The sequence below is a fragment of the Rana temporaria genome, chromosome 2, assembly GCF_905171775.1.
Source record: "Rana temporaria chromosome 2, aRanTem1.1, whole genome shotgun sequence".
In the NCBI taxonomy this organism is placed as follows: Eukaryota; Metazoa; Chordata; class Amphibia; order Anura; family Ranidae; genus Rana; species Rana temporaria.
The window spans coordinates 25,238,439-25,252,298 of record NC_053490.1 but is presented as its reverse complement, the minus strand read 5'-3'; the positions used below and the strand labels follow the sequence as shown (position 1 = coordinate 25,252,298).

At 45.4% G+C, this 13,860-nt stretch overlaps 1 protein-coding gene across 2 annotated transcripts in view; it reads right to left on the bottom strand.

Annotated features, from left to right (window-relative positions):
* Positions 1-971: 971 nt before the first annotated feature.
* DDIAS (DNA damage induced apoptosis suppressor) overlaps positions 972-13,860 on the bottom strand; it is a 34,923-nt gene continuing 22,034 nt past the window's right edge. For both annotated transcript variants that reach the window (XM_040339969.1, XM_040339970.1), the window contains exons 4-5: positions 5,139-5,256; positions 972-3,186 (exon numbers count right to left, since the gene is read on the bottom strand). In XM_040339969.1, the coding sequence (XP_040195903.1) occupies positions 2,509-3,186; positions 5,139-5,256 (796 nt within the window). In that variant the 3' untranslated portion in view covers positions 972-2,508. The remainder of the gene's footprint in view (positions 3,187-5,138; positions 5,257-13,860) is intronic.

Here is a 13,860-nt window from a genome sequence, read left to right as displayed (position 1 = left end):
TGTTAAGTATGGCCGTCGTTCCCGCGTCGAAATTTGAAAAACGTCAATCACGTCGGGTCACAGTTAATCTACATAAAACACGCCCCCCACATCCTCATTTGAATTCGGCGCGCTTACGCTGGCCTATTCACGCTACGCCGCCGTAACTTAGCAGGCAAGTACTTTGTGAATACAGTACTTGCCTAGCTAACTTACGGCGGCGTAGTGTAAATACGATACGCTACGCCGCCGCAAAGATGCGGCGGTCAATTTGAATCCAGCTAAAACTCTAACTTTTTTTGACATATTATAAGAATGTCTAATCTGTAATTTGATGCCTTTTGGAGATTTTTCCATCTTTCCTTGGCTTCGTTATGCACATTAATACAAATTTTTAACTGGGGTGCCCAAACATAAAATCCCCACTGTGTGTGTGTGTGTGTGTGTGTATGTATATATATATATATATATACACATATACACACACACACACACACACACACACACACACACACACACACACAGTCATGTAAAAAAGAAAGGAAAGTGGAAAGATAGCGCTGGACCCATAGTTTTTTTTATTTAACTGGTATTGTTATGTTAAAGGTATCACTGTTAGTGTAAGTGATTTGGTTCCCGGGGCAGGCAGCTTCTACACAGCTCGGGAGGATCCCCAGTCTCCCTTGTTTTGTAGTCTGATGGAAAAAGAGTTGAAATTGCAGCAACCCAAACATACTGCTTATTAGACCTGTGCTTTGAATTCACACCCGAAAACCCTGATAAAGGGGGCACTTAGACCCCCGAAATGCATTGAATACTTTTTGAATTGTACCCTAACAATTAATGGAAAAAAAATTGTATCTGGACCTCTTAGAGTGATGTGGCGCTTCAATTAAACGTTTTACATGTGAAAAAGTAAGTGCACCCCATGGAATTGAAAACTTGACTTTTCCTTCAAAAAATAAATAATTAAAATAACTCGGCTTTAATTATTTAATAAATAGTATAGTTTAACAAAAAACAATGCATCTCCCCCTATCAAAACAGTCGTCTCTGAAGAGTGTCATTTTCTTTGGAAACATTTGACTTTTCATTGAAAAGTTCTGGAGGACCATTCCTAGGAAGGGGGTTCTCTACAATAAACCTATGCAAGGGGGACATCAATGGAGGTGTGGTTACTCCATCTTGCACTATATCAATTTCGGGCCGCTCCATTTCCTGACTGATCACAATGCTTCCGTCTCCTCCATCCTCATTAGCCACGCCAATAAATCCTCGGATATTGCAGTTCTCTTTGTCTCCCATATCAGTTTCTTTTTTCCTGATTTAATGACCAGCGTCCTTCTCCTCTGTAAGACTTGGCACCTTGACATCTCTGAAAACGAAGGGAAGACCGGGGAGCAGAGACGTAAATTATCAGAAGTCATGCAATACACGTTTGACCTGGTTCTTGACAGCGACTGTTTCATTTTCTTCAGCAGAAAATTTGTAAGAGAATTACGTGATCTCCTGGAAAGAACCGGTGCTCTGGGGTCACTGAGGATACAACCATCTCCAGTAGGAAAAGTGGACTCTGAAAGTGGTCTTAGCATTGGAGTGGACTGCAAGCATGACAGCAGATCCTGTATGGTGCCAGTTTCATGAACTTCCTGCAAATAACTGGCCTGGAATTGGGAATTTCTTCGAACTATGACATCTGTACATGGCGATTCCCATGAAGGAGGAGTCTTTAAGCTTCTAACCTCCTTTGCATGTCTTCTTTTGAGGGATCTTGGATGTTTTGACTGTAGTGTTTCTCCTGAGATTTCTTCCACGTCATCGAAGAGATCGGCAGAAGCGTTGTAGCTTCCGGGACTTGCGTTAGTTGATTCCAGGTTGTCAGACCTTAAAAGATCAAGATCCAATCTGCTCTCATGATCTACATCTCCCGTCTCTTTAGGATGAGAAGAGCTATAATGCCCTACAGAAAGGATATACTTGGTTATATTCTTATTGATAGTGTTTATTTCAAAGTTTCTTTTACTTTCTGTAACTATATAAGGTGCGCTTTCATTCATCGGTAAAAAAGTGTCGTGGTGAGAGATCACGGAACTGGCTATACTAACAACTGAGTCTTCTGACGAGAAGTCAGGTATAAAATGGTTCTGTAAAAGTCCTTGAAGGCTTTCTGAAGCAGAACTGGCCAAGGCCTCTTTAGGATCGTCCCTTTGAATAATTTCAGAAGGCTCTCTTGATGCAATGGTGTTAGATCCGGAGTCCCCCAAGCAGTGTGGTGCTCGGGTCTTTGTAGGCGTTTTGATTTTCTTACTGGATGGTGCCGACAAGGCACCTGGTGTTTCAATGAGGTCATGAGCAGTTTTGGAATGGCCTTCATAAAACTCTTCCTTTTTGTTGCCGGCTCGAAAATTATTCTCTGTGATGCTAAAGTTAAATCTTTCTTCTTCAGAGTTCTCCAGTCTTGCTATAAACTCGCTGAGGCTTTCAGAGAACGGGAATTCATCCCAAGTTCCATTTTTGTCTTGATGGCTTTCAGCTGTGTGCGTCTTTTGGAAGGAAAACGCCTTCAGGCCAGGCTGAACAGTCTTGGCACCCGTAACTGTTTGAATTACAAACATTTTGGAGATGGCGGTGATGCTGGCAGCTCACCCGCGAGGATAGGCGGTTTGCGGGTGATGGGCACTGATTGTAGACACATGTATCAACTATATTCGCTAAAGGACTTTTAACCCTCAGAGGACTGCTGTTTGGAATGCCGAGGTGATCTTTAACAATGACTTTATGATCTGTAGGTTTTACATTTCCCTGGCCAAGGACGACGCCTTCCTTGAATTTACGTTCCCCCTCACAAGACTTTCCCTTGTTTGCCTGACTTTGGCTGGGACTGCAGGATGGAGTTTCTGCTGATGTGTTCAGTGTGGGTGAGGAGGCTAGGCCGAGGGACTGCTGCCAGTAATCTGCAAACTGGTTCGCACTTTGATGAAGACTATGGCTGCTCTCAGAGTCTGTCAAATCCCAGAAGCCTCTGTGAGTGGACTGCGCAGAGAGCTCGTGTCTGGTGTTTATCATGCTGTTGCTGGATATGAACTCCACCAGACGATGGTAGCGGTTAAGGATGCTGACGGCATGGTCATCGTTTATAGGAATTATCTGGCATGCGACAAGTTGTGACGAGTTACCCGATCCGTCCCTGTGCAGATCATCTGGAACCTGTTATGGAACACAAATGCATAATGAAAATAGAACTCTAGCCAAAACAATAAATGATCTTTTTGGATATAGGAAGGGGTGTTATTATTATTGTTTTTGCTGTGTTGTCATTGATTAGAATCCCCCTCCCTCGTGTCACCAAGACAGGAAGCAAGATGACATTTTGTCTACATGGAGACAGAGGTGCTAACCCCTTCCCCACTCTGCACACATTGGTATCTAGGAAATAGCAAAGCCATGTTTGAACAAGCTAGTTGCCTTTCATGGTGATTCAGGCGCTTCATAACAGTGTAGAAGTGCGGAGATGAAAGTTAGGCTTCTCCTGGGGTAAAATATACTGGTGGAGGAGGAGCAGGGCCTGGTGAAAGTTAAGCTTCTCCTGGTGGAGGAGGAGCAGGGCCGGGTGAAAGTTAAGCTTCTCCTGGTGGAGGAGGAGCAGGGCCGGGTGAAAGTCAAGCTTCTCCTGGGGTAAAATATACTGGTGGAGGAGCAGGGCCGGGTGAAAGTTAAGCTTCTCCTGGTAGAGGAGGAGCAGGGCCAGGTGAAAGTTAAGCTTCTCCTGGTGGAGGAGGAGCAGGGCCTGGTGAAAGTTAAGCTTCCCCTGGTGGAGGAGGAGCAGGGCCGGGTGAAAGTTAAGCTTATCCTGGTGGAGGAGGAGCAGGGCCGGGTGAAAGTTAAGCTTATCCTGGTGGAGGAGGAGCAGGGCCTGGTGAAAGTTAAGCTTCTCCTGGTGGAGGAGGAGCAGGGTTGGGTGAAAGTTAAGCCTCTCCTGAGGTAAAATATACTGGTGGAGAAGGAGCCGGGCCGGGTGAAAGTTAAGCTTCTCCTGGTGGAGGAGGAGCAGGGCCTGGTGAAAGTTAAGCTTCTCCTGGTGGAGGAGGAGCAGGGCCTGGTGAAAGTTAAGCTTCTCCTGGTGGAGGAGGAGCAGGGCCGGGTGAAAGTTAAGCTTCTCCTAGTGGAGGAGGAGCAGGGCCTGACGAAAGTTAAGCTTCTCCTAGTGGAGGAGGAGCAGGGCCTGACGAAAGTTAAGCTTCTCCTGGTGGAGGAGGAGCAGGGTTGGGTGAAAGTTAAGCCTCTCCTGAGGTAAAATATACTGGTGGAGAAGGAGCCGGGCCGGGGTTGAAAGTTAAGCTTCTCCTTGGTGGAGGAGGAGCAGGGCCTGGTGAAAGTTAAGCTTCTCCTGGTGGAGGAGGAGCAGGGCCTGGTAAAAGTTAAGCTTCTCCTGGTGGAGAAGGAGCAGGGCCTGGTGAAAGTTAAGCTTATCCTGGTGGAGGAGGAGCAGGGCCTGGTGAAAGTTAAGCTTATCCTGGTGGAGGAGGAGCAGGGCCTCGTGAAAGTTAAGCTTCTCCTGGTGGAGGAGGAGCAGGGCCTGACGAAAGTTAAGCTTATGCTGGTGGAAGAGGAGCAGGGCCGGGTGAAAGTTAAGCTTCTCCTGGTGGAGGAGGAGCAGGGCCTGGCGAAAGTTAAGCTTCTCCTGGTGGAGGAGGAGCAGGGCCTGGTGAAAGTTAAGCTTCTCTTGGGGTAAAATATACTGGTGGAGGAGCAGGGCCAGGTGGACCATAAACCTCTCCTGGGATGAAACACAATGGAGGAGCAGAGCCAGGTGGATGATGTTGTTTGTGATGCACGGTTCTCTATGGAATCATGTTTATTGAAAAAAGAAAGGATCTGGAGGTGGTGCAGCTTTTTTCACTTTCAGTTTGTGCAATTCGATGAGGACGGGTACCCTGTAGCCTTGACACCAGTACAAAGTGATGGGGCTCTTACCACTGCATCTTTAAAAAAAATAGAAACTTAGCCCAAAAATGGTTTCCCAGAAAGAGAATATGATTGGGTTTCTCTCATTGACCAACCATTTTTCCTTCTTCCTTCCATAACTAACACTAGCAACACAAAAGAATACAAGCGTCTCTTATATGCAAAAAAAGCGCACATCAAATGTCTCTATTTACCTTCACAGCAAATATGAAGCTTCTGCCAATGAGACAATCCTCTGCTGCCTGATACAACAATTGCTGAGCCTTGTCCCATTCTATATCACATGAAGGTTGGTTGGACTCCTGCAAATGCCTTATAGAAAAAAAAAAAAAAGTACAAAAGTAATAAACCCCAAAGAACTTTGCTAACCGGGCCAATTCTGACACGTCGCTCATACATGTATAAATCTTTTTTTTTTTTTTACACTGTCCCTTTACAGTTTTTTTTTATCACTTTTTTGCCATTGCAAGAAATGTAACTATCCCTTGCGATAGAAAAACAGCATGGCAGGTATATATCTATAAGACCCCCAAATCTCTCCACTACCTTTAAAAGCGAAGTATCAAAATTTTTCAAAGTTTTTGATCCTTTGATTTATATATTAAATATATATATATATATAAATAAAAGCCTTGTTTACATGACGAAGGAACTGTAAGTAACGCCATGATGTCGCTCCGGTCCTCCAAGGCCATAGAGATAAGCGGAAGCCATCTTGCCTTCACGCATCTCTAAAGCAAGCCACCAGCGACGCTAATCGCACTGATCGGTCAGGTAAGCCCAGAAACTGGTGGGAGGCACCCCTAATGCCGCTTCTATAAAGTTACCCAGTGGCAAAAGAATTTATCTTGTAAAGAATCGCCTGCTGAAAAAAAAAAGACAAATACCGGGGTAATGACATATTGCTGCAGCCATAACCCCAGTATTCCACTTGCCGACCAGGAAATCATTTGTCTCTGGCCCGGCACTCTGAATGCTAATCAAATCAATCAAATAAAATGGTTACCATACGGTCCTGTTCGCACATTGCGTTTGCTTTGCTTCGAAAATTATACCCCCATGTCATTCTCTTGGTGCTTTAACCACTTCAATACAGGGCATTTTCACCCCCTTCCTGCCCAGACCAATTTTTCGTTTTCAGCGCTGTCGCACTTTGAATGACAATTGCGCGGTCATGCGACGTGGCTTCCAAACAAAATTGACGCCCTTTTTTCCCCACAAATAGAGCTTTCTTTTTGGTGGTATTTGATCACCTCTGTGGGTTTTTATTTTTTTGCACTATAAACAAAAGAGCGTCAATTTGAAAAAAAAAAACACACAATGGGCCTGATTTACTAAGCTATGTGCGCTGCGCTGGTTCATGCATTAATTAGTACTCCGGGTGGAGGCTTAATCAGGCGCATGAACCAGCGTAGCAGCCGGCGCATTGAAACTAATATGTAAAGCCGCGCCGAACTCCCTATAGAAGTCTATGGGAGAAATCAAAAGTGTTCATTTTAAAGGCTAATCTGCAAGTTTAGTCCTAAAAAGTGTTTGGGGACCTCAGTCCTGCCCCAGGGAACATGTATCAATGCTTTTTTTATTTTTTAAAACGGCCGTTTTTTCGGGAGCAGTGAAATTAATAATTCTTAAAGTGAAACAATAAAAGTGAAATATTCCTTTAAATTTCGTACCTAGGGGGGGTGTAATGTCAGCATGTGAAATAGCGCATTTTTCCCGCACTTAGAACTCCCCCTGCACAAAGTGACATTCTGAAGGAAAAAAGTCATTTAAAATTTCACACGCGGCTATAATGAATTGTCGGCTCTGACAATTCTAAAGGGATTCATTCATAAAACAAACAAAAAAATGTGTAGGGGTCCCCCCAAATTAAATTACCAGGCCCTTCAGGTCTGGAATGGATATTAAGGGGACCCCGCCGTAAAAACCAAAAAAAAAAAAGACGTGCGGTTCCCGGCAAATATCCATTCCAGACCCTTCAGGTCTGGTGTGGATTTTAAGGGGAACTCCACCCCAAATTGAAAAAAAAAATGGCGTGGAGTCCCCCTAAAAATCCACACCAGACCCTTATCCGAGCACGTTGACCTGGCCGGCCGCAGAAAAGAGGGGGGGACAGAGTGCGGCCCCCCCCCCTCTCCTGAACCGCACCAGGCCACATGCCCTCAACATGGGGAGGATGTCCCCATGTTGATGGGGACAAGGGTCTCATCCCACAACCCTTGCCCGGTGGTTGTGGGGGTATGCGGGCGGAGGTTTATCAGAATCTGGAAGACCCCTTTAACAAAGGGGACCCCCAGATCCTGACCCCCCCCCTGTGTGAAATGGTAATGGGTACATTGTACCTCTACCATTTCACCCCAAAAAAAATGTCAAAGTGATAAAAATGACAGTAGCCGGTTTTTGACAAATCTTTTAATAAAATCTTCTTTTCTTCTTTCCTTCGGGGTTCTTCCGCTGCTTCTTTCTTCTCGTCCACATCTTGCCCGACGTCTTCTTCTATCTTCTCCGTCCGTCCTTCCGCCTTCTGGTCCCGCATCTTGCCCGTTGTCTCTCCGTCCGCCTCCTCGTCCGATCTTGGGTCTTCTGCGGTCTTCTTCTCGGTCCGCCGCCTTCTCGTCCCCTGCGTTTGAATTGTAATTGGCCGCCGTTTTCCCCGCTCCTGGGACCCGCCCCCCTCTGACGCCACAAGTAAACTCCTTAGAAGGTCATGTGCGTCAGAGGGGGGCGGGGTCGCAGAGCGTCACACAGCGGGGGAATTCAATTTCAATCGCGCCGCCCGGAGAAGAAGTTCACGCCGTGTCACACTCATGTGACCCCGCCCCCCTCTGACGCCACAAGTAAACTCCTTAGAAGGTCATGTGCGTCAGAGGGGGGCGGGGTCACATGAGTGTGACACGGCGGGAACTTCTTCTCCGGGCGGCGCGATTGAAATTGAATTCCCCCGCTGTGTGACGCTCTGCGACCCCGCCCCCCTCTGACGCACATGACCTTCTAAGGAGTTTACTTGTGGCGTCAGAGGGGGGGCGGGTCCCAGGAGCGGGAAAACGGCGGCCAATTACAATTCAAACGCAGGGGACGAGAAGGCGGCGGACCGAGAAGAAGACCGCAGAAGACCCAAGATGCGGACGAGGAGGCGGACGGAGAAGACAACGGGCAAGATGCGGGACCAGAAGGCGGAAGGACGGACGGAGAAGATAGAAGAAGACGTCGGGCAAGATGTGGACGAGAAGAAAGAAGCAGCGGAAGAACCCCGAAGGAAAGAAGAAAAGAAGATTTTATTAAAAGATTTGTCAAAAACCGGCTACTGTCATTTTTATCACTTTGACATTTTTTTTGGGGTGAAATGGTAGAGGTACAATGTAACCCCATTACCATTTCACACAGGGGGGGGGTCAGGATCTGGGGGTCCCCTTTGTTAAAGGGGTCTTCCAGATTCTGATAAACCTCCCGCCCGCATACCCCCACAACCACCGGGCAAGGGTTGTGGGGATGAGACCCTTGTCCCCATCAACATGGGGACATCCTCCCCATGTTGAGGGAATGTGGCCTGGTGCGGTTCAGGAGAGGGGGGGGGCCGCACTCTGTCCCCCCCTCTTTTCTGCGGCCGGCCAGGTCAACGTGCTCGGATAAGGGTCTGGTGTGGATTTTTAGGGGGACTCCACGCCATTTTTTTTTTCAATTTGGGGGTGGAGTTCCCCTTAAAATCCACACCAGACCTGAAGGGTCTGGAATGGATATTTGCCGGGAACCGCACGTCTTTTTTTTTTGGGGTTTTTACGGCGGGTTCCCCTTAATATCCATTCCAGACCTGAAGGGCCTGGTAATTAAATTTGGAGGGACCCCCTTTTTTTTTTTTTTTTTTTAATGAGCAATGACTCTATTCTTTATAGCCATGAGTACTTTAACCACTTGCCCACCGGGTTAATTCTGGCACTTCTCTCCTTCATGTGAAAATCACAATTTTTTGGCTAGAAAATTAATCAGAACCCCCAAACATTATATATTTTTTTTTAGCAGACATCCTAGGGAATAAAATGGCAGTCATTGCAATACTTTTTGTCACACCGTATTTGCGCAGCGGTCTTACAAGCGCACTTTTTTTGGATAAAAATCACTTTTTTGAATTAAAAATAAGACAACAATACATTTTGCCCAATTTTTTTCTATATTGTGAAAGATAATGTTACGCCGAGTAAAATGATACCCAACATGTCACGCTTAAAAATTGCGCCCGCTCGTGGCATGGCGTCAAACTTTTACCCTTTAAAAAACTCGATAGGCGACGTTTAAAAAATTCTACAGGTTGCATTTTTTGAGTTGCAGAGTAGGTCTAGGGCTAGAATTATTGCTCTCACTCTAACGATCGCGGCGATACCTCACTTGTGTGGTTTGAATACTGTTTTCATATGCGGGCGCTACTCGCGTATGCGTTTGCTTCTGTGCGCGAGCTCGTCGCGACGGGGCGCTTTAAAAATTTTTTTTGGGGTTTTCTTATTTATTTTTATTTAGTTTTATAATGTTTTACACTGAAATAAAAAAATAAAAAAAAAAATGATCAGTTTTCTTCTATTACAAGGAATGTAAACATCCCTTGTAATAGGACTAGTGTGTGACAGGTCCTCTTTATGGAGAGAGGCGGGGTCAATAAGGCTGGAAAGCATGGTATTGCAAAAAAAAAAAAAAGATCTCATGCTTTCAGCTGCAATCATGTTCGTTCACCACAGTGGTGTAGTGTATAGCACTTTGACCTAGCAGCAAAAGAGTCGTTGGTTCGAATCCCGCCCGTGACAGCATCTGCATGGAGTTTGCATGTTCTCCCTGTGCCTGCGTGGGTTTCCTCCCACAATATAAAAACACGCTGTAAATCGGTTCCGGTCTAAATAAGCCCTAATATGCAGTAGTATATTAAGGTTTGGTTCTGCCCTAGGCCTGACTACATATCTGCACCTCCTAATAGAAAAATGACCCACCCCTTCCTGTCAAGGTCACACCCTGTTTTTGTATAACCCCCGCCCAGTAATTTTCAGGGGACCCACACACTAGTTCTGGGGGGGCACTGGATTCCCTTAACCACTTCCATACCAGGCACTTACGCACCTTCCCGCCCAAGCCAATTTTCAGCTTTCAACACTGTCGCACTTTGAATGGCAATTGCGCGGTCATACAACACTGTACCCAAACAAAATTGGCGTCCTTTTTTCCCCACAAATAGAGCTTTCTTTTGTTGTTATTTGATCACCTCTGCGTTTTTTTTTTTGCGCAACAACTAAAAAAAGACTGCAAATTTTGAAACAAAAAAAAACCTTTTTCTTTTTTAGGTTAATTTTTTTGTAATAAGCTTTTCTCTTTCAATTACGGGCACTGATATGGCGGCACTGATGGGCCCCGATGAATGGCACTGATGGACATCGATGAGGTAGTACTGACGGCACAGATGAGGTGGCATTGATTGGCGGCGCTGCTATGCGGCACTGATGGGCACTCATAGGCGGCACTGATGGCACTCATGGGCGGCACAGATGGGCGGCACTTATGGGTGGCACTGATGGATACTTATGGGCGGCACTTATGGGTGGCACTGATGGATACTTATGGGTGGCACAGGTGGGCACTGTGCATGGATGGGCACTGTGGGGTGGCACTGATTTTCCCAGTCAGTGCCCATTTGTGGGCCACTGATTGGCATCTTTTTTATTATTTTTTTAATGCTTTTTGTTTTTTTGTTCTATATTTTTTTTGTTTTTGCACACCCTGGTGGTCCAGGGTGGGCATCCCTGGTAGTCCAGTGCGGTGATCCGAGGGGGGGCTGCGCTGATAAACAATCAGCGCGAACGCCCCCTGTCAGGAGAGCCGCCGATCGGCTCTCCTATACTCGCGTCTGTAAGACGCGAGTGAGGAAGAGCCATCGATGGCTCTTCCTGTTTACATCGTGATCAGCCGTGATTGGACACGCTGATCACGTGGTAAAGAGTCTCCGTCTCCGTGAGAGACTCTTTACCGAGATCGGAGATGCAGGGTGTCAGACTGACACCCCCGCATCACCGATCGCCGCGCTGCGTGCCCCCACAGGCGCGTGCGGCATGAAATCCTGCAGGACGTCCTGTCAGGATTGTGTAACCACTTCCCGGACGTAAATCGGCCATAGGCCTGGGCGGGAAGTGGTTAATTTGCATAGTTTTTCTCTCACTTCTGTTTGGCTATGGGGCAGGAAGTGAAGGCAAATCTCCCCAATTGGACACAGATAATACAAAATAAACTGACAGGGCCTATAACCCTCCCCACTCTATCCAAAATGAAAGAAAATAAAACTTGTTGATTATAGTTCTTGTCAGGGGCGGACTGACCATTGAGTCACTCGGGGCACTGCCCGAGGGCCCCATGCCACTAGGGGGCCCCATCCGGGTTGCCAGGCTCAGTAAAACCAGGGACAGTATGTAAAAATCTGTGTTTGTTTTAGATCTGTCCTGATATGTCCGAAATGACATGCTTTTAATGTGAATATCCCAAGATTTTAGCTGCCCGCCTCTGCACTACCTCCTGGCGTGGTGGTCATCTGTAAGCCAGAGGGGCCCCATAATCTTCTATTGCCCAGGGGCACCATGAGTTGTCAGTCCGCCCCTGGTTCTAGTTTAAGCACAAATTTCATAGAGTTTTATTGAGAGCCCTAAGAAAATATAACCATGCCAATAGGCCAGGATAGAGCGTTGCTAATATGTAGGAATGTGTGTGTTAGAGCACCCCACCCAATGTTAACTAAAAAATTATTAATTTGCAAATAAGTATTATCTGCTCATTTTTTTGGGGATGTCTGCACCCCTGATAGTGACAACATTTGTGAGGTGTCTTCACCCTTTCTAATTCATTCACTTCCTGTCACATAGCCAAACAGGAAGTGAGGGTAAAACCTTACTAATATATTTTCTTGGGGACACAGAGATCAATCTAAATAGTTTCCCATTATGTAAATTGCACTCTAGCATTTTGCTGTGTACACCCCAAATTATTAGGGATCTTGGACTTTGGGGGTCCATTTACTAAAGGCAAATCCACTCCTACAAGTGCAAAGCAAGGAAGAAAACAAAACAACTTTGCTTCTACAGGATTGGATGTTAAAACCATCAGTGCTTCCTCTCTGATTTTCAGCAACTATGCTTGTACTGCAGAGTGGCTTTGCCTTTACTAAACCCCAAACTAAATAATCATTTGGGGCAGGGATCCTCAAACTACGGCCCTCCAGCTGTTGTAGAACTACACATCCCATGAGGCCTTGTAATGCACTGACATTCACAGACATGACTAGGCATGATGGGAATTGTAGTTCCTGAACAACTGGAGGGCCGTAGTTTGAAGACCCATGATTTGGGGTGTACACAGCAGTGCTGGAGTGCAATTTGCTTAATGGGGACACTAGTTAGATTGACCGGTGTCCCCAAGAAATGACACTGGTAGGGTTTTAACCTCACTTCCTGTTCAGCTGTGTGACAGGAAGTGAAGCCAATTTTAAGAAAAGGGACACAAAGCTCAACACAAAAATAAAAAAACACAAAGCAGGGGTTCTAACACTCACTTGGCTTCCCTCAAACACCCACAATTTGAATAGGATTGCCTTGCGCTAGATTTAAGCACAGTGCTGTAAATCAGCACGTCAAGCCTGTCCACCAATAGCAAACCCCCCCCCCCCCCACAGGCCATGTTTGCAGGTTTTCCTTCATCTTGCACATGTGCTTTAAAATAGTCTGGACAGCAATTCTTGATAAGAGAAATCCCCAAAACATGTCCTGTCGGGGGTACTTGAGGGCTGAGGACCACTGCAGAATAAATAAAATACTTACCAGTTTTTGTCTTTAAAGTCAGGGAGAATAAACATGGCAAACATTTCATGATTACACACCAGGAAAGAAGCTTAGACAAAAATCACACATAATTTGTTAGGCCCTAACCTAGTTCAGCTGCAGCTGTCAACATATGTAGCATGAAAAAGTAACAAAAGACAAACTTAACAATTTTAAAGTAATTTTTATTGGTCAACAAAACAAGGAAAGCAAAAAAAGACAAACAAACAAAAATACATTTCAAAATTCTAATTAACCATAGCTTTACACATTTTTCAGAAAATAAGGCCACATAGACAAATACATCAAAGTGAACATCATTTAAAAATAAACCAAAACCATTGGCAAAATAAAACAAAACCCATGCAACAAACCACATTTGTGTTTAGCAACAGCATTTCTGCCAGCCTGCCCCTTCTGAGGGCAGCTGAGGAATGATCGATCCAAGCTTTTTATAACAGTGCTAGTAATGAAGCAATTGAAATCACATGACCAAATTGCAGTCTCTAGTTTGGGTGAGCTTGTAATTGGGCACACCTGCAATTAACCCAAACCACGCTCTATGAGCATCCAATGAGTGTTTTTCACCTTTTAAAAAGAAAGGATATTTTTTTCTAAGTGTTTGAGCATGCTCAGTTCATCACACATGTAGGAACCAAGCTGCAATGGAATGAGAGCTTTTTTTTTTTGGTTTCCCCTGATCTGATGCTTTCCAGCCTGAAGGGGAGGTGTTAAAGACAGAAGTAAACACGCACATTTAATAATCTATTTGTGTGAAAAAAAAGGTTGCCAATTTTGTTTGGGAGCCACGTCGCACGACTGCGCAATTGTCAGTTAAAGCGACGCCGCGCCGAATCACAAAAACTTGCCCGGTCATTGACCAGAAATATGGTCCGGGCTCAAGTGGTTAAAAATTAACAAAACACAAAAGTGAGCCCAATTTTTGGGGATAATGTGAAAGATGATGTTACACTGAGTAAATAGATACCTTACATGTCACGCTTTACTATTGGAAACACTCCTGCAATGGGGCCAAAATGAATTCCGTGAATATCCCCATAGGTGACCTTTTTCTTTTTTTTTC